The sequence below is a fragment of the Tachypleus tridentatus genome, chromosome 7 (assembly GCF_004210375.1).
Source record: "Tachypleus tridentatus isolate NWPU-2018 chromosome 7, ASM421037v1, whole genome shotgun sequence".
NCBI classification, from domain to species: Eukaryota; Metazoa; Arthropoda; class Merostomata; order Xiphosura; family Limulidae; genus Tachypleus; species Tachypleus tridentatus.
This window is the reverse complement of record NC_134831.1, coordinates 149,119,918-149,145,444: the sequence shown is the minus strand read 5'-3', so window position 1 is coordinate 149,145,444 and position 25,527 is coordinate 149,119,918. Positions and strand designations below refer to the sequence as shown.

At 32.8% G+C, this 25,527-nt stretch overlaps 2 protein-coding genes across 2 annotated transcripts in view; both read left to right on the top strand.

Moving 5' to 3' along the window:
* The window catches only part of LOC143257834 (uncharacterized), a 62,280-nt gene extending 60,958 nt beyond the window's left edge, over positions 1-1,322 (top strand). The window contains exon 5 of the mRNA XM_076516865.1: positions 1,165-1,322. Coding sequence (XP_076372980.1) covers positions 1,165-1,322 — 158 coding nt within the window. The remainder of the gene's footprint in view (positions 1-1,164) is intronic.
* Positions 1,323-6,214: 4,892 nt separating this feature from the next.
* The window catches only part of LOC143258163 (adhesion G-protein coupled receptor G6-like), a 35,864-nt gene continuing 16,551 nt past the window's right edge, over positions 6,215-25,527 (top strand). Inside the window, exons 1-4 of the mRNA XM_076517173.1 lie at positions 6,215-6,552; positions 11,511-11,611; positions 16,097-16,297; positions 24,229-24,427. Of these exons, the coding sequence (XP_076373288.1) occupies positions 16,180-16,297; positions 24,229-24,427 (317 nt within the window). The 5' untranslated portion in view covers positions 6,215-6,552; positions 11,511-11,611; positions 16,097-16,179. The remainder of the gene's footprint in view (positions 6,553-11,510; positions 11,612-16,096; positions 16,298-24,228; positions 24,428-25,527) is intronic.

Genomic DNA, 25,527 nt, shown 5'->3' with positions numbered 1-25,527 from the left:
AGTGTGGGGTAAGAAGGCCCCTGAGTATCCTTCTTACTCTCAACTACTCGTTGTAGAGTTTCATATATGACTGTCTGTAAGTCTTTACTATTTGAGATTAACAAAGTGTAATTACTTCAAATACCTACTTTGTAACCATAAACACCTTATAGTGTTTACCCTAAATTAAAGTTTTAAAATATATATATTAAGTCTCTATTTAATTATTTACACTGGCGCCCGTTCGCAATTTTATTCATATACTTAATCCGGCGAACAATAGTTACGTATAATTCATTATAACTATCAGCACATCGTAACTGATGATAGATATGCTGGGGTGACTTTATCTCATCTACTAGAAAATTAAAAATATGAAACCCTTAGAATATTCCCATTTCGAGTATTTCCTTTATACTTCAACGCTGAAAACAGAAATTATTAGCTTTAAAATTATTGCTCTCAGTAGTAAGCCTGAAGGGCTTACAACGCTAAAACTGGTTTCGATATACGTTGTACGAAAAATATAAAAATCCCAATACGTAGCTTTGTGCTTACTAACAAACAAGATAATTTATTTACTACTGTTTTAAACATTTCAACATTTCACCCGTGGTGAGCAGAGCACAACATGTCCATTGTGTGGTTTAGTGCTTAATTGCAAATAGAACCAATTAAATAAAATTATTCGTTTGTTTGTTCACCAAATATCTGAGAAGCAAACAAACAATATATTTCTGCGTATTTCAGCTTGATGAGGTATTTGGTAATTGTGAAGTTTCTTATTAAAGATATATTTTAAACAAAGCGATTTTTGGCTTGTGTTTGTTATATGTAGGTGCATAATACACAAATATTACTAAATTTTACTGTAAACATGTTACATACAAGAATAAATGATTTAGTAAAGTTAGATCATTATAACATAATATGTTTGATAGATGTTCCTGAGAAGAATACAAAACGTTTGGTAACTATTTCTCAGCATAACAAAGTACGTTAATAGTTGTTCCTCAGCACAACACACTACGTTTGGGAGCTATTCCTGAGCACAACATAGTATGAATCGTTCTTACCTTCTATTAATATCTTTTTTACACCTGTTTAAAAATCCTTATTTTGATCAGTGATCAAAGAAAGCTGCCACCATAATGATCCGTACCTTTTTTTTTCCTTTTTTTTTAGACTGCTTCCATCGTATTCCGGTGCAAAATCAGATCTTAAAGTCTGACGATTTAAGATCTCGGAGTGATAACTGCAGTGAAATCAAAATTTTTGTTGATGGTTATCCCTCAACTAGAAATTACTTAAAGGTATGTGAGCCAAAAGATCTCCTTAAATGACGTATGAAATGTGTTTACATACGCAAAACATAAATTTATATCCTAACGTAATTAAAATACCTAAAAAATTATGAAAACAAATGTAATTTGTGACATTATTACATACTTGTTTCAAAGTAGTTTTAATCTTACTTTTGTATAATTTACTTTTATCTCATATATGTGTGTGTGAGTAGAAGATTACTCTATCGATTAAAAAAGGACTTTTAATTTATTAAATTAGTTCTAGTGGTTAATCAGATGAATTTTTCTTCTTCGAAGCTTTAGAGAACATTGATAAAAATCTCCCTTTATTTATAAAACTTAATTTTCATTTTGTGCACAAAAATAAACAGTATTTTTGTTTCTTTTTTTGGCTTTCTTCTGCCATCTATATTTTATTATTGTTACATCTTTAAGCTACCTTCTTGGAAAACGCGATTGCTCGTGCTTCCATTTCTCATGATTTTGCTAAAACAAATACGTTCCTGCTAGCGGTTTTGCTATAGGGTTGCGTTATCTGCCTTCGTCTACACAGAAAAGTTGTTTGTTTTTAATTTCACGTAAAGCTACACGAGGGCTATCTGCATCGCCGTCCCTAATTTTGCAGTGCAAGGCTAGAGGGAAGGCAGCTAGTCATCACCACCCACCGCCAACTCTTGGGCTACTCTTTTACCAACGAATAGCGGGATTGACCGTTATATTATAACACCCCCACGGCTGAAAGGGCGAGCATGTTTGATGTGAAAGGGATTCGAACCCGCGACCCTCAGATTACGATTCGAACACCTTAACCACCTGGCCATGCCGAAATAAGCAGTTGTTAATACATATAAAATATGTGATAAATATGAGTAATTGTGCCAATCATTGCATATAATGCGAAACCGACTATCAAAGAATGTATTAAGAAAAAGTTGAAAGGAAACTTACTTTGAACAAATTTAACCTCAGGAAGTTTTTCAATTAACGTTTTACGTTAGAATTTACTGTAGTAAGAGCAGTAAAAGTTTAAAAAGAAAAATTACGTGAGCGATTTTAATGGAATGGTTTCATAAAAGTGAAATGGAAGATAGTGAGTGTTTCGCTTCTTTTAAACAATACGTCCTATTTTACAACTGTAATATTTGTGTAATATATCTACAAACTTACTTAAAACTTAGCTGTACATATTGCCAACGTGTTTAAAGTTATACATATTTGTATGAGTAGCCGCACGTGAATAATATTAAATAACATACCATCAAGATTCTTAATACAAAATTGAATACCACCACTACTTGTGAGTAAATTATTGTTAAATGTTGAAAGTTGTTCTTGTAGCAATATTGTTTTGGTTGGTTGAATGTTAGTCATTTTGAAAATGACCTGTGTGCAATTATGAAAATTATATTTTATTATTTATATTAAGTATGCTAAAATTGATTCGTACAAATATTTTAACCTCTAACATGCCTTGTTGTTTTCTTAACTTGCGAAAAACACGTTATGGTACGACTAACTGAGTGTGATCGTACTCTGATTACATCAAGCATGACAGTGCTTCCTTTTTTATAAAATATAGAATATTAAAAATTACTTCCACATTTTTATGTTATTTGAATTACTTATGCACAAAACTCACATTAATGGCATTTCTTCTAATTTTTTACTATAATTTTCAATTTCAGCTTTTATATTTAAACGCTCTAAAACAAAAAATTGGCTTTTTCTGACGGCTGACAACGAGAAATCACCTGGATATGCTATTAACGCCATCAAGCGTCAAGAAAAGGAACCTTTATTGCGATTGGGCAATTCTTTCTTTTGACAGTACACAAATGCGAAGCGTGCCAATTTAAGGCAGTGTTTTCTTCGTTAAATCAAGTACATGGTGAGTAGCTTTTAAAGCACGGATTATTCCATAATGGGATCTCTATAGTGGCTCATGTAATTTACTCTTACTCACAATTCCATTGTTTGATAATAACCTCAATGAAGCGACGACGCTTATATTTAAATTTGTTTGACTCAATTAATAAGTAAAATAAAGAAACACATTTACAGTTTGAAAGGATGAGCAAAATTCTAATTATACTGGTTAAAAACTGATTTTAAATTATCAATAAGTGTATTCTTAAGAGTTCTTCATTACTTTTTCAACTTCGTTTCACCATATTTAGTAAAATAGCCAATTTTAATGGAAACGTTTCATTTTGTTAAGGTATGTCGGGAGATGCTAGATGCAGTAAGAACATGTAAATATCTAAATAATGAAAGAAGATTTATTGTTTGAAACAGGATTATTCAATTAAATTAGTTCCTCATTCTAAAATTCAATCAAAATATACACTTTATTTCAGTGTTTGATTTGTATTCTTAAAGGAGAACTTAATATTGGTTATGATGTTAAGGATGCAAGAACCACAATACCTGTCTTGAAGTACACTTGTGAGGAGTTAGTTTATGGTTTCTTCGTTTTAAGCGTTTAAATAGAAACCTGTTACAAACATTGTATAAAGGAAAAAATTTTAACTTGAACAGATAAATACGTTTTGTTACTATGTTCGTTTCGTTAACATGTTAACACCAACTAAATGCGTGGTTTCGTCATATATAATTTTGTCTATCAGGTTTCAGCCTACTTACTATAAAACGGCTTCAGCTGTCATTGTGTAATAGTACTATTGTATAAACGGCAATAATTCCAATATTTTAAGATAGTAAACTATAAAATCTCGTCACTTGACATTTCACGAATGTTGATAACATTTAAAGTATTGTTAACTTCATTAAATTTCAAGAAAAGTTTTATTCGATTTCTTTCTTCATAAGAAAGTGTAGTTGTTTACAGTATTGATATATTAATTAAAACTTTCACCAAAGTAACTTTAAATATTATGAAAAAAGTGTCACAACAAGTAAGTAATCCAAAAAATAATAGTGTATAAAATGTAATAAATTCAAATCTATGTTATTAATTGTGCATTAAGTAATTTGGACACGATTGAAACCCAATAGGCCTAACATCTGTAGCAAAATCAGTTATATTGATCACAAATATTGAGATTATTGATTTCTAATAACTCTTCAGTTCTAGATGCTTTTGTACAGCTCTACTGACCAGCTCTGATATTGTACATTTTTACGTGTCAGTGATTTTAAATTTGAAACTTGCAGCAGTATAATAAATTTGTCAATTGGCACATTTAATTGGAAAAGCTGAACGAGAAAAGAAGAAAATTTGGATCTAAGGTATAGAGCAGTAAATAATAAACAAAATCCTTAGAGAAACGTAATAAAATCAGTCTTACTGTATCAAAATTCAAAAAAGCAATGCGACTTATCATAATACATAGAACATATTGAATCAGGTGCTCTTAAAGTCACAAACATTTTATACTTTTTACATACTTCAAAAATTATAAAATAATGGCCAATTGGTAGCTAGTGCTGGTGATTATGTAACGCTTTCCATGTCAAAGTTTTCCAACTGCAAACAGTCTACAGAATAGATAACCTAAAGAAATAAAGGAATATGTAGTTATTTATGATTACATAAAAATATGCCCCTATATTCCTTCGTTTGTAAGTAAGGGATCCCTTACACAAAAGTAAAATCCATCTATTAAACTTTTGAGACAGAATATTTTAAAGTAAATGGATATCTTATTCTTATAATGAAAACTCAAGTTTATGTGAAGACGGCTAGAGTTACAAGGTAAAACAACTTAACTTGTTGAAATGTGTCTAAGTTGAACTTTAATTGTTTACTGTGAGTAAAACATTGTCTTTAAAAAAGCAAATTTATTTTAGAACAATGAAGAACAGTTCCTCTAAAATTCATTCAATTGTATAGATATAGGTAACTAATTTATTTATGTTTTTTATATGTCTTTTGGATACAAACTTCACTTGCAATTAACATTCCTGGAAACTTCTTTGTCTTCTGTAACGTCAGTTGTTTTAAGAAGTTAATTCACTTTCGATCCTGTTTTTCGATTGTATAGATACCTTAGTTTAAATAATTGGTGTTTCAATAAGCTCTGGTATGATCCACATAATACATGCTGAAAGTTGGATCTGAGTCAGATAATGATTGACCAAGCTTAGTGAATACTCAGGTACTAAAACAGCGTAGTTGAATTCTCTTAGTCAATAAATATATAATACAGTGTATTAAAGGTAAACTGTTGAACCCTCATCTCTTACATTTAAATAGCAGATTAGAGCTGTTGGATGTTGGTTAACTGATGAGTGAATTATCAACTTCAATTGTCTGGGTAAATTTCAGAGTTATTAAACGCACATTAATACCATTTTTAAGCTAGTTTGGTATAATGGAGTTGGAATTTCTATTTTCAGGATGTAACATCACAATAGATGCAGTACAAGGAATCTTAACAAGTCCAAACTTTCCAGAGAAATACCCACCTAGTTTGGATTGTTACTACAATATCGAAGCGACTGTAGGGTTGAAACTTGTTGTTTCAGTTATGAACCTTGATATACACAGTCGAAATACAGAAGGTATTTGTAATGAAAATTACGTTCGCGTTTTCCCACTGAAAGAACAGAAAGAAGTATTTCTCTGTGAAAACTCTGTTGACTCAAGAGAACATCTTGTCTCGAAAAGTGAAGCACTAACTGTGCACCTACATTCCAGTAATGTGTCTAGGGGTAAGGGCTTTCTTTTCAAATATCGTTCTATAAAACCTTGCGAGAACATAACAGTAGAGCAAGAAAACGGTTCTTTGTGTAGTGAAGATTACCCTTATTCTTTTATGACTGATCAAAGTTGCCTTTATGTTTTTTATGTGCCTTTTGGATACAAACTTCACTTACAGTTAACATTCCTGGAAACTTCTTTGTCTTCTGTCACGTCAGGATCCGATTGTGTAGAGGAGTTTATTAAAATCTCGAGTGAAGAACAAACGGTAAGACTATGCGGAATAACATCTAACAATACAAACCAAGATTTCTTCTTTCAGTCTAACAGCTATACCAACATTACAGTTAAACTGAAAGCCGTTCCAAAGTTAGATAATGAAGCCAGGGGGTTTTGTATTGACTTTCAAACAGTTCCTATCATTCCACTCGGCACTCTCTGTGGTTATCCCTGGTCTGAAAACAAAGATTACTGCTATCAGCTCGTGCAACAGAACCTAAACTGGTGGTCAGCAAACGCTCATTGTTTGAGTCAAGGAGGTCATCTGGCGACAGTATCCTCAAACAATATCCAGTCTTTTCTAGAGTCATTAATTAAAACCAGGTACGTCAATGCCACTGATATATACTAATGTAATTGTTTTATAGCTAGTTACTATCTTGTGTGTCACTGAGTTTGTTTTTCTAGCAAATAAAAGCTATAAAGTTCCTCATGCTAAAATAAATAGTTTTGCCAAAAACGTTTGTATTTATAATCAAACAAGTTTAAAGATGTGTGAAACAAAATATAACCATGATTTCCAATTATAATCAAACAAATTTAAAGATGTGTGAAAAAAAAACATAACCATGATTTCCAATTATAATCAAACAAGTTTAAAGATGTGTGAAACAAAATATAACCATGATTTCCAATTATAATCAAGCAAGTTTAAAGACGTGTGAAACAAAATATAACCATGATTTCCAATTATAATCAAACAAGTTTAAAGATGTGTGAAACAAAATATAACCATGATTTCCAATTATAATCAAACAAGTTTAAAGATGCGTGAAGCAAAATATAACCATGATTTCCAATTATAAAAAGTAAAAATAGGACTATCTGTAAAAGTCATGCCGATTTTTTTTTCAGATGTGTAAAAACAAACCTACGTATTAAGTCACGTTTTGTTTGTTTATTGTTAATCACAAAGCTGGAGAAAGAGCTATCTGTGCTATGCCCAACACGAGTATTGAAACCCGGTTTTTACAGGTATAAGTCCAAAGATATACCACTGTGTCATTCGAAGGCGCTAAGTCAGCTCCCGAAATTTTTTTTCGTCTACCTACGAATTTATCATGTATTGTAACATTAACCACTGATACAATATTTTACTGGCTAAATTTTTCTCTCTCATTCTGCACATGTAATTATTATAACATTATAATTAAATTAGTGGTTACTTATATTATAAATTATAGACATCGATCACAGACAGATACGTGCCTGCGTGCGCATCGTTTTAAAGAGGAAGTCTAGTAAGAAAACCATATAGAAAAGAAATAGTTTCTTATATAACAGCTCTTTCAGCCGTGAGGGCGTTATAACGTTACGGCCAATTCCACTATTCATTGGTAAAAGAGTAGCCCAAGAGTTGGCGGTGGGTGGTGATAACTAGCTGCCTTCCCTCTAGTCTTACACTGCTAAATTAGGGACGGCTAACGCAGATAGCCCTCGAGTAGCGTTGCGCGAAATTCAAAACAAACCAATCTACTAAATAAGATTCTGCACTTTTGGTGAGAAAGGAACGAAGTGAAAATTGGAGATTTTATATTTCCGGTAATTTTTTAATGGACTGACTTTAAAGTTGGTATGTGAAGTTAGAGTTCAGTAGAAAATATATGATCATTTCGTTTACCACAGTCCGAGATATAGAAGATGGAACGTCGCTACACTATCACTCCTGTTAACAATATTAATTTCAGAAAATTTGAAAACAACCAGTTCGTTACTTTGAACATTATTAATAAAAATGTGAAATGTTTTCGTAAAATAATTCCTTTTGCACACATTGTGTTCTGTCTCATACTTTTGTCTAATTTCATTTTCATGAATTACTTAATCCATTACATCACTTAATCGAGAATTGTTTCCTCTTTTACAAAACATAAAATGGTAATAATCGTTTGAAACATACCAAGTAAATATACGTATATATATTTTGTGAATATTTAATACATGTTTCTTGATTACGAGAAACCCAGTCTAAGTAAAAATGTATTCTTGAGACGGCTGGTTTGAGTATTGATAATTTATTTAAAATAAGGTTGAAAACAACATTTCGACCTTCTTAGGTCATCTTCATGTTAACAGATTTTTGCCGGGCCCCTCTTACGGACGAGAGTGAAAAAGAGTACGGTATTGTGGGGAGCGTGGCAGTTAGACGTTAGGTTATTAATTAGTACAGGTGTAAAGGTATTATTTGTTCAATTTTGGTTTGAATTGTTGTATAAGTAGGGTCTCTTTGATTTTGTGTTTGTTTGTATTTGTTTACTTGTTTAGTATATGGGTGTTTTCTACAGTTATGTTGTGTTTATTTGATTTGCAGTGTTCAATAACGTGCGAAGGTTGTTTTTTTTGTTGTTGTTCTTTGAATCTGGTTTCAATTTTTCTGCTTATTTCTCCATTATAGAAGTCGTAGCAGTTGTTACATTGTATTTTATAAAAAAAATACTTAAAAACATAGTCTAAAACTACTTTATCAAAGAATTCTCTCGCAAAACTATCAACATAATTTCACAGAAAAGAAAGCTAAAAAACAACCTTACACGGAAGGATATTAATTCTACAAACAACTTGAAACAACATCATCAAAATTCTAAAAGCAGATAAAAACAACATTATTGTTATAATCAACACAAATGAGTACATTCAAAAAATGAATAACATTTTATCGGATAAAAACAAATTTAAACCAATACACAAATCCAACAAAAACACATGAAACCAATTAAACAAAATGCAACTGCAAATTAAAAAAAAAACAAAAAAACAATATCAGAAAACCTTTATTCTTACCTTCGCAAAACCCACTCATGCACGCTACAATTATATGACACCCCCAAACCTCACAAACCCGTTTGGATACTATGACTCATAGGGAATCATTCAACTACAACCTCGGTAAATATATAGTGTGGGCATTTTCTAAATATGTAACATCAGCCGACTCCTTTTTCAAAGACTCTTTTAACTTTAAATATATTCTTAATGAACTAAACCATAAAGTCTTAACGACCAGTTTTGATGTAGTTTTCCTCTTCAGAGAAATTCCAACAACCGAAACCTGCAATATATCTTTAGAACTTTATATCCAAGACCCCAGCCCATTGATACACATCCCAAGCAACCAATTAGCAACCGTTATAGAAATCACAACCACCAAAACTAACTTTATTTTCAATGATCAAAACTACCTACAAATAAATGGTTCAAGTATGGGCAATTCCGTGTCACCAACTCTTGGGTTACATTATAACGCCCCCACGGCTGAAAAGGCGAGCATGTTTGGTGTGACGGGGATTCGAACCCGCAACAGCCGGATCACGAGTCAAGTGGTTTAACCACCTGGCCATGCCGGGCCACCAACATTTTTATGACACACATTTAATCTCAAGCGATCAATTCAGCTTTACACTCGCCACTATTCCAGTACAAGCATGCTGAGGATACAACTGCTGAATTCACATCTACAGAATACGCAGCTGGGTTTTTCAATTGCGTTAACTCCATACACCCCAGCATTATGTTCACTTGTGAACACGAGAAAACTAACCAAATAACATTTCTCAGTCTCGGGATAACAAGAACCAATACACAATTCAAAACAGAAATCCACAGAAAAATCACCCACACTGGATTTTACATTTCCTGGGACTCAGCACATGAAACAAACAAAATCTCAATATATTAAGAAATCAAATAAACACAGCCACAAAACTATGCTCACCAGATAAAATTAACGATGAAATAAACAAAATAAAACAACACTTCATCAACATCTACAAATTTCCTCAAAAAAACCATCGGAAAAATATTCAAACACATCTAGATCAACAACAAAAACAAACAATACTAAATTCTACGAAACAACAAACTATAAGACCTAAAACTGCAGCATACCAAATATTCCCGAAATCAGTAAAAATTAAATCAAAATTTGAAAAAAAAAACTTATAACCAAATACAACATTACAGCAAGCACTAAATTTATTCAAAACTAGGTACAAAACTAAAGTCCATACTATGTAAAACTACACTGACAAACACCACACCAACATTATTTATAAAGTACAGTGTAACAACTGCCACGACGTCTGTATTGGAGAAACAAGTAGAAAAATGGAAACTGAATTCAAAGAACACAAAAAGTCACCTTCACGCGTTTCTGAACACTGCAAATCAAATAAACACAACTAAACTGTAGAAAACACCCATATACTAAACAATTAAACAAATACAAACAAACGCAAAATCAAAGAGGCCCTACTTACACAACAATTCAAACCAAAATTGAACCAATATAAAGGAACACCTTTACACCTATACTAATTAATAACCAAACGTCTAACTGTTACGCCCCCTACATTTGTATACCATTCTCGTTTACACTCTCGTCCCTAAGACATGCGCTCGGCTACGGTTAGTTACAAACTCTCTCTTTGTTAACCTGAAGATAACTTAAGAAGGTCGAAACGTTGTTCTCTGCTTTATTTTTATTAAAATGTTAATACCCATACCAGCAATCTTGAGAAAACATTTAATAAATTTTTATCTACATACATTACCAGATTCCTCTTGTATTTTGCAACATTCTTTGCTGAGGATACTTACAAGGAATTGGTTTTTAATTTTAACGAATTTTTCATCTTTGATATAGTTTACACAAGTAAAGTATCAATTACAAGTATGCTTAGACTTAAATCCTTAGGAGTGTTTATGCTTTGTAGACAAACACGTATTGGAAAAAATTATTTGTGTATTTCCGAACCATGGGTGATCACTTTATGACGGCCTTAGCATTATTGAAGATGCAAGAAGCGCGAAATATTTTTTTTTAAACATATGTCTAAACCAGGGCCGTGGATTCATTATAACAATGATGACAAAATCAGAGTAGCCCAACAGTTGGTGGTAAGTGCTATTAACCAGTTATCTTCTTTCTGGTGTACAAGCACAAAATTAGGATATGTAGTAAAAGTAGCACTTATGTAAATTTGCCTGAAAGTATAAAACAAAAAACATATCTGTATAGAATGACATATATATGTATTTGTTCCTAAGTCTACTAGTTAATCATTATATCGGCTACTTCTCTTCTTATTTCAGTTAGAGAAACGATTTTTATTTGTTTTTGAAAAATCGTCTCACCGAAAATTGTTACAGAGTTTATTATCTTGTAAGCAAATTAAGTGTTATTTCAGACTTTTATCTATGGGTTATTTAGTAAATAAATAACTACAGATGCTATTGTAAAATGTGTTCAATATCATGTGATAGTTATTCTTTGTTTTCTCCAGTTCTTTGCATGGCCACACGCATGCGTTCTGGATCGGAGCGAACGACATTGAACATGAAAACTATTATGTCTGGGCTGATGGGAATCTTTTTGGATTCTCAAGTGAGTATTTGTTATTAATTACATATTAATTCCTTAGAAGAATCAAGTTTAAAAGTCTTACGGTAATAAATACAGCTAGGTCAGGATTTGTGTCGTTCAGATGAAGTTTGAGGAAAACAATACCAGTCCTCATTACCTATCCTCATTATCTAGTAATTCTTGTGTGTAATATGACACAGGCGACAAAAAATAATACAGAGATTAATTACCAGTCTAACCATAGTAAAGAAGTTAATTACTAGTCTAACCACAACACTGAGTGTAGTCACCAGTTTGCCCGGCATGGCTAGGTGGTTAAGGCATTCGACTCGTAATCTGAGGGTCGTGCGTTTGAATCCCCGTTACACCAAACATGGTTGCCCTTTCAGCTGTTGGGACGTTATAATGTTGCAGTCAATCCTACTATTCGTTGGTAAAAGAGTAGCTCAAGAGTGGCGGTGGGTTGTGATGACTAGCTGCCCTCCCTCTAGTCTTACACTACATAATTAGGGACGGCTAGCGCAGATAGCCCTCGTGTAGCTTTGCGCGAAATTGAAATCAAAGAAACAAGTTACCAGTTTAAACTCAATAAAGAATTTCTAATCACAATACTAAGGTTAATTATTACTCTTATCTCAATACAGAGATTAATTACCAGTCTAACTACTATACAAAGGTTAACTACCAGTTTAAACCTTAAATAACATTACTAAATGTCAGTGAAATTTGTTGTGCAAAAACTGACCATAACGGTGAATAAAGAATCTGAAGAAACAACAAATGAAAATACAATTCGTTTACAATGAGCATAAGAAATAAATAAATACAAAAAGCATCCTGTAATAATACCTTTTGTTTAAATGAATAATTTTATAAAAAGTGAAGAAGAAAGTTGTCAGTGACTATTCTGGAAAGGAGGTTCTAGAATGGTTTGTTGATTATTCTTCCGCTAAATAATGTGTGATGTAAAAGGTGAACAAAGAGACTTGAACGACTATTTTGGTAAAATACATGTAGTTTACAAGAAAGCCTTGAACATATACTACAGTAAATTAGATATGATGAACGAAAGCACTTGAATGCCTATCTTGGTAAATATGGTGTGATTCACAAGATGTGGTGAACAAGAAAGCTGTGGACGACTATTATTGTAAGGTGCGGTAAACAAGAAGAATTTGAACGACTGTTTTGGTGAGTTATGTGTGGCGAACAAGAAAGAGTTGAATGACTGTTCCCATAAATCAAGTGTGATGAACAGAGTCATATTTGAAGAATTGTTCTGATAAATAAATTTCAGGATACCCAGCTTACAATAATCCTAAACACGAAAGTATGTTGTTCTGTAAGGCAATAAAGCTGTTCCATGTCTGTTTGTTGTACTCGTGGGCTTTCTTTATCATATTACTTAAAGTTCCGCAACTTTTAGAGTTCGGATTTTGTGTACCATGTTTTAATACACCGTGTTTTATTTCGGGCAAGACCAATGCAGTTCATCGGGCGGCCAAATGTAGTCTAGCACGTCTGTTCCGTTACCATCTTGCTTACAAACACGTCTTTACATTTAATAAATTATATCATAGTAGCTATTTATTCGATTGTTTTAGTTACAAGTAGAAATTTTAGTTTTGTAGTTAGTTGTAAGCATTTCCACGTGGACACGATGCGTGTTTCTTTCTTTTTTCGCAGCGTTAGAGAAGTATGATAAATAAAGAACTTGGGCCAGTATTATTAAGTTTATAAATATATATTATTAAGGTAAACTACCCTAAAGACATGTTGCATAAAAATGTCTTAACTCTGGGTCAACATGCTACGCACATAACATTAGTGGTAATATTTTACTTCCATCTTTACTTGAAAGTTCTTTAACATTAGTAAAAACTAAATAAATACATGGATTAACTTTTTCGTTTTAATACAGTATGACAAAAATTATCATTTAAGCATTTCTTTTGGTCTATATAAAATTAAATATGAGTTATAAAGTCATTTTCTGATATTTTTGAAACTTATTCTGGCATGGGTTAATAGTTTGTGTAATATGAATGAAAATAGATTATGGTTCGCGTCGCGTTGCTGCAAAAATGCATTTTACACGTTGAAGTCGTTGATTGGATATAAAAATGATAGGTTTTGTTTGTTTTGAATTTCGCGCAAAGCTACTCGAGTGCAATTTGCGCTAACCGACCCTAATTTAGCAATATAAGACTAGAGGTAAGGCAGCTAGTCATCACCACCCACCGCTAACGCTTGAGCTACTCTTTTTACCAACGAATAGTGGGATTGACCGTCACATTATAACGCTCCCACGGCTGAAAGGGCGAGCATATTTGGTGCGACCGGGATTCGAAACCGCGACCCTCGGATTACGAGTCGAACGCCTTAACACGCTTGGCCATACCGGGCCAAGTGATAGGTAAACTCAACTATTTGTTGGCTGTCTGCTTTTACTTTCAGTCTATGATCTTAAAATGAATTTAAGGACAGCTATGTATAACCCTTATGTAGCTTAAAGCGAAATTTATTTCTAAATTCAACAACTTAGTAAACTTACACTCTGGTTTAAACAGTTAGCTATAAAACTAAATACTAGGCAAAAAAAGTTATTCCGACATTATAAAATTAACTATCAGGTTTACGCGGCTATTTTGACTTCGACACGACTAAAAATAAAACTTTGGTAGTTAATTTAATATTGGTAGAATTATATTTTGACCAAATGTTTTCTTGTTTGGGTAAAACAAATCTTATATATTAGCAGTTTCTTTGATCTCGAATTCTTAAACAGCTCTAGGTTAAACAGAATTTTTCCCCATATTTGTCAAGACAAAAATAAAAACGTGCTGTTAAGTATTATAATTAATCCCGGACGAGTTTCTGATTTTCTATGTTACGTAATACAATTTCAAATAGCCTGAAATTTGAATTTAAATTTAGAAGTTAATTGAATGTCAGTATGTATCAACTTTATGATATTTGTCAACAAGATTGATACACACAGTCTTCTTTCTTAACACAAAGATATTTTTCTATACAAACAGCAATATAATTTATAATAACGGCTATTACAAATCATGATTTATGTGCAAAGTTTTACAAACTTACAAACAATAATGAGGCTTCGATCTGGTCTGGAACTGAATATTTTATCGAAGGTTCACGATGAGCGAATTAATTCTGTGTTCATACACAGGTACACTTTCCTTGACGGAAAGCGAGCTAGCTTCTTCACATGTGAGTTTTTTGTTTGTTTTTTTCACAGACGAAAGTATCTAATGTCTTCCTAGAAATACTAACGTCGAAAGTTAACTCAATGATGTTAAACTGTTTGTAATGTTCGACATCTATAAGCGTTCCTGATCAAATATTTTTAGTTTTCCGGTTAATAAGCGTTTATCACAGTTATAGCTTCTGAGGTTTATACAGGGTGTTCGCAAAGTCACTGTGCAGTTTTGAAAGCAGCGATAACAGCATTCATTCAATCTATTTCAAGCCAACAACTGATAGCTGTGTTTAGAAACAAAATAAGAAGGATCCAAGCCTGTATTGATACCAACGGTGGTCACTTTCAACATTGTTTACAATTTTCATTCATATTTACCTCCAGTATTTTATATTGAAACATGTCTGTTAATAAATATATAAGTTGCACAGTGACTTTCCGAACACCCTGTAGTATACCAGTTCTAGCAAACTGTCTCTAGGCGCGTCAATTTATAAACTTTTAGGGTGAGGTTCTCGAATGTTCAATTGGCAACAATATTTGAAAATACACAAGTGCTATCGTAAAACATATATTGTTGATTCTTACTTTCGGGTATCTTCTGCAAATCTACAGAATAGGCGAGACATTTGCAATACACATTTAACAATATAAATTACACGTATTTCTAAGTATACATTTAACTAAAACAAACATAGATATTAAAATAAATATATATTAGTAAAGCCATTACAATGAAGCTGCTTTATTTTTGTAAAAAATGGTTCTCACCTAAACAGGTTTCTGAATCTAAGTAAAATAAAACTAAGTTATGCAGTATTTTTAATAAAACACCTTAAACGGAATATCGTTTTCCTAATCTTGAAAAACTAAATTATAAACTTTCACAGTTCGTTTAATTTAGTTGCAGTGCAATTTCGGAGCCAGAAAATTAATTTATTTGGTTTTGTTGAAAAGTAATATATTTGTAAGTACTTTTTCTCAATTTTACAAAACTTAAAGCTAACTCTAAGTAGCTCTCGCTATTTTATCATGTCAAATGCTTATATCAAACTGCTCATATTTACTATGGAAATAAACCAAAACTTACGGAAGTAAAAATAAATTAAACATTAATACTTATTAAATATCTTCGATGATTAAAAAGTAATAGAAATGACACCTAATGATAGAAAATATATCATTTTAAGATACTGTACTTGAACTGGTGTTACTCTAAGCAAAATATGTAGCGTACAATGTTTGCTTGTTTTTACTTACTGTAGAAAAATATTACTTTTCAGACTGGTTTCCGGGTTGGACCAATTATAATTATTATAATTCTCAGCCTAGCGATGATGGTTTATCTAATCAGGACTGTGTTGAAATGAGAGATCGTTATAGGTACCCGACTAAAGGAGAAGGAGAAACTGAACATTTTTATTGGAACGACAGAGATTGTTCAGTACAAAATCTATTTATATGCCAAAGACCTAAACAAGAAGGTAAGTCATTAATTAGTTTCATAATGTTACATTTCTTGTTAATTTTTACGATTTATGTTCGGGTTTGGTAGCACAGGTTGATTATAAGTGAAGCCATATATTTAAAATAATTAGACCAGAAGAAACCTCTGAAGAAAAAGAAAAATCTTTAACGTATATAAAGACCTACTTGTTTTGTAAGAACAAAATATCGCCAGAGTTACACTGACGATCATAAATTTTATTCAGAAAAACACTTTGGCCATGAAACACTGTGTTTCAAAACTATCTTCACACAGCATACGTAAGTCACTTTTCTCGTTAGCTAATATTGTGTGTATTTATCTTCTTTTCCTCTTTTTCGATAATACATTGGTGATTTAAGAAACGTGTAGGATATTGTATGGATTAACGAACACTGTCCAGAACAGCTGATTATTATAAAGCTTCGTTTAGGGATAGAGTCAAATTTTGAGTTGAAAATGAAAGACAGGACATAGATATAAAAGTTTTGATAACATGCTAAAAACAGAAAAGAAAGAAGGAACTGTGTGACAATATAAACTTTCAAGGAGATCAAGGGCAGGGTTCGCTCTTCACGCAACGAGGAAATTATTGATAAAATTGAGAATCTGGTGTGAAAAGGTGGAAGATAAAAAAAGAGAGAGGTGAGAATAATGAGTAGTCTTTTATATATAGAGAGGTGAGAATAATGAGTAGTCTCTCATATAGAGAGAGGTGAGAATAATGAGCAGTCTCTCATATAGAGAGAGGTGAGAATAATGAGTAGTCTCTCATATAGAGAGGTGAGAATAATGAGTAGTCTTTCATATAGAGAGAGTGAGAATAATGAGTAGTCTCTCATATAGAGAGAGGTGAGAATAATGAGTAGTCTCTCATATAGAGAGGTGAGAATAATGAGTAGTCTTTCATATAGAGAGAGGTGAGAATAATGAGTAGTCTTTCATATAGAGAGAGGTGAGAATAATGAGTAGTCTCTCATATAGAGAGAGGTGAGAATAATGAGTAGTCTCTAATATAGAGAGAGGTGAGAATAATGAGTAGTCTCTCATATAGAGAGAGAATAATGAGTAGAGAATAATGAGTAGTCTCTCATATAGAGAGAGTGAGAATGAGAATAATGAGTAGTCTCTCTCATATATAGAGAGGTGAGAATAATGAGTAGTCTCTCATATAGAGAGGTGAGAATAATGAGTAGTCTCTCATATATAGAGAGGTGAGAATAATGAGTAGTCTCTCATATAGAGAGGTGAGAATAATGAGTAGTCTCTCATATAGAGAGAGTGAGAATAATGAGTAGTCTCTCATATAGAGAGAGTGAGAATAATGAGTAGTCTTCATATAGAGAGAGTGAGAATAATGAGTAGTCTCTCATATAGAGAGGTGAGAATAATGAGTAGTCTCTCATATATAGAGAGGTGAGAATAATGAGTAGTCTCTCATATAGAGAGAGGAGAATAATGAGTAGTAGTCTTTCATATAGAGAGAGGTGAGAATAATGAGTAGTCTCTTCATATAGAGAGGTGAGAATAATGAGTAGTCTCTCATATAGAGAGAGGTGAGAATAATGAGTAGTCTCTCATATATAGAGAGGAGAGAATAATGAGTAGTCTCTCATATAGAGAGAGTGAGAATAATGAGTAGTCTCTCATATAGAGAGGTGAGAATAATGAGTAGTCTCTCATATAGAGAGGTGAGAATAATGAGTAGTCTCTCATATAGAGAGGTGAGAATAATGAGTAGTCTCTCATATAGAGAGGTGAGAATAGTAGAGAGAGTGAGAATAATGAGTAGTAATGAGTAGTCTCTCATATAGAGAGAGGTGAGAATAATGAGTAGTCTCTCATATAGAGAGAGGTGAGAATAATGAGTAGTCTCTCATATAGAGAGAGAGTGAGAATAATGAGTAGTCTCTCATATAGAGAGAGTGAGAATAATGAGTAGTCTCTCATATAGAGAGAGTGAGAATAATGAGTAGTCTCATATAGAGAGAGTAGTCTCTCATATAGTGAGAATAATGAGTAGTCTCTCATATAGAGAGAGTGAGAATAATGAGTAGTCTCTCATATAGAGAGGTGAGAATAATGAGTAGTCTCTCATATAGAGAGAGGTGAGAATAATGAGTAGTCTCTCATATAGAGAGAGTGAGAATAATGAGTAGTCTCTCATATAGAGAGAGGTAGAGAGTAGTGAGAATAATGAGTAGTCTCTCATATAGAGAGAGGTGAGAATAATGAGTAGTCTCTCATATAGAGAGAGAGTGAGAATAATGAGTAGTCTCTCATATAGAGAGAGAGAATAATGAGTAGAATAATGAGTAGTAGTCTCTCATATAGAGAGAGTGAGAATAATGAGTAGTCTCTCATATAGAGAGGTGAGAATAATGAGTAGTCTCTCATATAGAGAGAGAGTGAGAATAATGAGTAGTCTCTCATATAGAGAGAGTGAGAATAATGAGTAGTCTCTCTCATATAGAGAGGTGAGAATAATGAGTAGTCTCTCATATAGAGAGAGAATAATGTGAGAATAGTCTCTCTCATATAGAGAGAGGTGAGAATAATGAGTAGTCTCTCATATAGAGAGGTGAGAATAATGAGTAGTCTCTCATATAGAGAGGTGAGAATAATGAGTAGTCTCTCATATAGAGAGGTGAGAATAATGAGTAGTCTCTCATATAGAGAGAGTGAGAATAATGAGTAGTCTCTCATATAGAGAGAAGTGAGAATAATGAGTAGTCTCTCATATAGAGAGAGTGAGAATAATGAGTAGTCTCTCATATAGAGAGAGTGAGAATAATGAGTAGTCTCTCATATAGAGAGGTGAGAATAATGAGTAGTCTCTCATATAGAGAGAGAATAATGTATAGAGAGGTGAATAATGAGTAGTCTCTCATATAGAGAGAGTGAGAATAATGAGTAGTCTCTCATATAGAGAGAGTGAGAATAATGAGTAGTCTCTCATATAGAGAGAGGTGAGAATAATGAGTAGTCTCTCATATAGAGAGAGGTGAGAATAATGAGTAGTCTCTCATATAGAGAGAGTGAGAATAATGAGTAGTCTCTCATATATAGAGAGAGTGAGAATAATGAGTAGTCTCTCATATAGAGAGAGGTGAGAATAATGAGTAGTCTCTCATATAGAGAGAGAGGTGAGAATAATGAGTAGTCTCTCATATAGAGAGAGGTGAGAATAATGAGTAGTCTCTCATATAGAGAGAGTGAGAATAATGAGTAGTCTCTCATATAGAGAGGTGAGAATAATGAGTAGTCTCTCATATAGAGAGGTGAGAATAATGAGTAGTCTCTCATATAGAGAGAGGTGAGAATAATGAGTAGTCTCTCATATAGAGAGAGGTGAGAATAATGAGTAGTCTCTCATATAGAGAGAGGTGAGAATAATGAGTAGTCTCTCATATAGAGAGAGAGAGTGAGAATAATGAGTAGTCTCTCATATAGAGAGGTGAGAATAATGAGTAGTCTTTCTCTCATATAGAGAGTGAGAATAATGAGTAGTCTCTCATATAGAGAGAGTGAGAATAATGAGTAGTCTCTCATATAGAGAGAAGAGAATAATGAGTAGTCTCTCATATAGAGAGAGTGAGAATAATGAGTAGTCTCTCATATAGAGAGGTGAGAATAATGAGTAGTCTCTCATATAGAGAGGTGAGAATAATGAGTAGTCTCTCATATAGAGAGAGTGAGAATAATGAGTAGTCTCTCATATAGAGAGGTGAGAATAATGAGTAGTCTCTCATATAGAGAGAGGTGAGAATAATGAGTAGTCTCTCATATAGAGAGAGTGAGAATAATGAGTAGTCTCTCATATAGAGAGAGGTGAGAATAATGAGTAGTCTCTCATATAGAGAGAGTGAGAATAATGAGTAGTCTCTCATATAGAGAGAGTGAGAATAATGAGTAGTCTCTCATATAGAGAGAGAGGTGAGAATAATGAGTAGTCTCTCTCTCATATAGAGAGAGTGAGAATAATGAGTAGTCTCTCATATAGAGAGAGGTGAGAATAATGAGTAGTCTCTCATATAGAGAGGTGAGAATAATGAGTAGTCTCTCATATAGAGAGGTGAGAATAATGAGTAGTCTCTCATATAGAGAGAGGTGAGAAAGAGGAATGAGAGAGAGAGTGAGAATAATGAGTAGTCTCTCATATAGAGAGAGAGAATGAGAATAATGAGTAGTCTCTCATATAGAGAGAGTGAGAATAATGAGTAGTCTCTCATATAGAGAGAGTGAGAATAATGAGTAGTCTCTCATATAGAGAGAGTGAGAATAATGAGTAGTCTCTCATATAGAGAGAGAGAATAATGAGTAGTCTCTCATATAGAGAGAGTGAGAATAATGAGTAGTCTCTCATATAGAGAGAGTGAGAATAATGAGTAGTCTCTCATATAGAGAGAGGTGAGAATAATGAGTAGTCTCTCATATAGAGAGGTGAGAATAATGAGTAGTCTCTCATATAGAGAGAGTGAGAATAATGAGTAGTCTCTCATATAGAGAGAGGTGAGAATAATGAGTAGTCTCTCATATAGAGAGAAGTGAGAATAATGAGTCTCTCTCATATAGAGAGAGGTGAGAATAATGAGTAGTCTCTCATATAGAGAGAGTGAGAATAATGAGTAGTCTCTCATATAGAGAGAGGTGAGAATAATGAGTAGTCTCTCATATAGAGAGAGGTGAGAATAATGAGTAGTCTCTCATATAGAGAGAGTGAGAATAATGAGTAGTCTCTCATATAGAGAGAGGTGAGAATAATGAGTAGTCTCTCATATAGAGAGAGTGAGAATAATGAGTAGTCTCTCATATAGAGAGAGTGAGAATAATGAGTAGTCTCTCATATAGAGAGAGGTGAGAATAATGAGTAGTCTCTCATATAGAGAGAGGTGAGAATAATGAGTAGTCTCTCATATAGAGAGAGGTGAGAATAATGAGTAGTCTCTCATATAGAGAGAGTGAGAATAATGAGTAGTCTCTCATATAGAGAGAGTGAGAATAATGAGTAGTCTCTCATATAGAGAGAGGTGAGAATAATGAGTCTCTCATAGAGAGAGAGTGAGAATAATGAGTAGTCTCTCATATAGAGAGAGTGAGAATAATGAGTAGTCTCTCATCATATAGAGAGAGAGTGAGAATAATGAGTAGTCTCTCATATATAGAGAGTGAGAATAATGAGTAGTCTCTCATATAGAGAGAGTGAGAATAATGAGTAGTCTCTCATATAGAGAGAGAATAATGAGTGAGAATAATGAGTAGTCTCTCATATAGAGAGAGGTGAGAATAATGAGTAGTCTCTCATATAGAGAGAGTGAGAATAATGAGTAGTCTCTCATATAGAGAGAGTGAGAATAATGAGTAGTCTCTCATATAGAGAGAGGTGAGAATAATGAGTAGTCTCTCATCATAGAGAGAGGTGAGAATAATGAGTAGTCTCTCATCATATAGAGAGTGAGAATAATGAGTAGTCTCTCATATAGAGAGAGTGAGAATAATGAGTAGTCTCTCATATAGAGAGAGTGAGAATAATGAGTAGTCTCTCATATAGAGAGAGGTGAGAATAATGAGTAGTCTCTCATATAGAGAGAGGTGAGAATAATGAGTAGTCTCTCATATAGAGAGAGTGAGAATAATGAGTAGTCTCTCATATAGAGAGAGTGAGAATAATGAGTAGTCTCTCATATAGAGAGAGTGAGAGAGAGTCTCTCATATATAGAGAGGTGAGAATAATGAGTAGTCTCTCATATAGAGAGGTGAGAATAATGAGTAGTCTCTCATATAGAGAGAGTGAGAATAATGAGTAGTCTCTCATATAGAGAGAGAGTGAGAATAATGAGTAGTCTCTCATATAGAGAGAGGTGAGAATAATGAGTAGTCTCTCATATATAGAGAGAGGAGAATGAGAATAATGAGTAGTCTCTCATATAGAGAGAGGTGAGAATAATGAGTAGTCTCTCATATATAGAGAGAGTGAGAATAATGAGTAGTCTCTCATATAGAGAGAGTGAGAATAATGAGTAGTCTCTCATATAGAGAGAGGTGAGAATAATGAGTAGTCTCTCATATAGAGAGGTGAGAATAATGAGTAGTCTCTCATATAGAGAGAGGTGAGAATAATGAGTAGTCTCTCATATAGAGAGAGTGAGAATAATGAGTAGTCTCTTCATATATAGAGAGGTGAGAATAATGAGTAGTCATATAGAGAGAGTGAGAATAATGAGTAGTCTCTCATATAGAGAGGTGAGAATAATGAGTAGTCTCTCATATAGAGAGAGGTGAGAATAATGAGTAGTCTCTCATATAGAGAGAGTGAGAATAATGAGTAGTCTCTCATATAGAGAGAGTGAGAATAATGAGTAGTCTCTCATATAGAGAGAGTGAGAATAATGAGTAGTCTCTCATATAGAGAGAGTGAGAATAATGAGTAGTCTCTCATATAGAGAGAGGTGAGAATAATGAGTAGTCTCTCATATAGAGAGAGAGAATAATGAGTAGTCTCTCATATATAGAGAGAGGTGAGAATAATGAGTAGTCTCATATAGAGAGAGTGAGAATAATGAGTAGTCTCTCATATATAGAGAGGTGAGAATAATGAGTAGTCTCTCATATAGAGAGAGGTGAGAATAATGAGTAGTCTCTCATATAGAGAGAGAGTGAGAATAATGAGTAGTCTCTCATATAGAGAGGTGAAAATAATGAGTAGTCTCTCATATAGAGAGAAGTGAGAATAATGAGTAGTCTTTCATATAGAGAGAGGTGAGAATAATGAGTAGTCTCTCATATAGAGAGAAGTGAGAATAATGAGTAGTCTTTCATATAGAGAGAGGTGAGAATAATGAGTAGTCTCTCATATAGAGAGAGGTGAGAATAATGAGTAGTCTCTCATATATAGAGAGGTGAGAATAATGAGTAGTCTCTCATATAGAGAGAAGTGAGAATAATGAGTAGTCTCTCATATATAGAGAGGTGAGAATAATGAGTAGTCTTTCATATAGAGAGAGGTGAGAATAATGAGTAGTCTTTCATGTAGAGAGAGTTTCAGGGGCTCTTTTTACGTCATAGCATAGGGATGTTTTGTTGGACTTTCATTCATTTCCTGCTTTTTTGGTGTGGTTTCTGCTTCAGGAGTCTTTTTGAATATGGTCGTTTTAATCCTGGTATTAGGTACTTGATGGTGTACTCTTCTTTGGAAATATTCCTATCTATAATACTCACGTAGGGCTGTGGGCATCCCTGTGGACATTGCTTCGGAATAAGTAGTTTCCCTTCTCTAATTGTCACCATATCTGTTGACACTAATATTTTTGACACAAATCATAAGATGAAAGAATTCTTTGCTAACTAAGAAAAGCATCACCAATAGACGAAATGATTAAGTTGCTTTGTTTCTGCATTTTGTTTAATTAATTAATTAATTAATAAAAAAAATTAATTTATTAATTAGTTTAATAGTTAGTTAATTAGTTTGTTTAAGTATTAATAAGTTAGTTTAATAGTTTAATAATAGTTTATTTTAAATGGTTAGTTTAATAGTTTTACTTTGTAACTACATTTTTTTAATATATCAAAATAAGACATCCCCCGAAAATAAGCCCTAGTGTCATATTTTGGAGTGAAAATTAATATAAGCCCTGTCTTATTTTCGGAGAAACACGGTAGTTACATCTTATTGGCCGATTTTCAACAGAGTCGACGTCATGCCAGTACCACTATTGTTCCACAATTATGAATACAATCTAACTCTGCATGAAGTTACGAAAAGACTTTTGGTAGTTTTAAAAATGAAAATTAGAATAGTTGTTGAAATACTAACACAAATTACATAATGGTAAAACATCTACGGCGAATCTAGCAGCTCTGGCAGCAAATTAAAAGTTGTACATAGGAAATAATAATATTACAGTGTATGTTTTCTTTGTATAAAAGTTCATATTGAAACGTCAGAACGGACAGACTGCAACAGAACCATTTTCCTACAAACCAGCCACCCCCGTGATGTCATCACCAGTCCCGGTTATCCCGAACCATATACGAAACTGGTAGAATGCTACTACAATATTCGTGCTCTAGCGGTGAAAAAAATCAACTTGGATTTTACAGATTTTCTCTTGGAAGAACATGAAAGGTCAGGCTCTCAACTTTTTGTTTTGTAACAAATTGTTATCTTTTATTTTTAATGCATATTATAAATATAATATCCTAGATAAAGTTTAAACATTAAGAGCTTTCAATCAATAACAATTAGAATGATTAAAGGCTAATCTTGACTTTACCCAGCAATAATTTCACAGAATAATTATATTTAAGATTATTATATCTTGAAACTATTTATCATAATAGAAATTAATTTCATTTGATACACTGATAATTATAACTTTTAAGCAGGAAAATTTGGGGTCTGTAGCTAAACACTGATGTTGAGCCAACTCTTGTCAAAATACACTCTATTCAAAACAACCAGGGAACAATAATTGATTTAGAAGTTTCTGGGAAATTAGCATTTTAATCAAGCTCTAATATTTATTTTGTGGCCGCATTTTTATTTTTTCGAGTATATTCCTCCGTTTACTTATCTTTTTTTCACGTCCTTTCCCATAAAATCAAATTTCATAATATTTGCATATATATGTAAGGTGGGGCAAAAGTGTTTCATTTTAGTGAAGATACATATTTTTTATTTCTTTGCAAAATGCTATTAATGATACTAATAGAGTAAAATTAGGTTATAAACACAATTAAAACAAATTATAATCAACCCGTAGAACATTTACATTAATGGGTTAATAACGTTAATTATTAATTACTTTATTTTATCACATTTAAATTGAAATAACAATAATTAATTTTATTACTTTATACAGTATTTTATATTCCTACAGTTAATCAAAATTTATCTTCTTAATACCTAAAATTCAATTAACATATTTTTCTTTTTATCATTGAAAGGAAATTATTAGATATTTTTGGTGCTAAGTAACAAGTATTTTTAACTGTGATCTCCTTTTTAATTATAGTAATTTTGTATTTTAATCTTTATATTCTAATAAAATAAACATAATTGTTCATTCAGTGTAATAAAATTATTTATAAATAACAAAATTATGTTTATTAAGAAATATGCCCCCCAGTGGTTCAGCGGTATGTCTGCGGACTTACAAACCTAAAAATCGGGTTTCGATCCACGTGGTGGGTAGAGCACAGGTAGCCCATTGAGTAGCTTTGTGC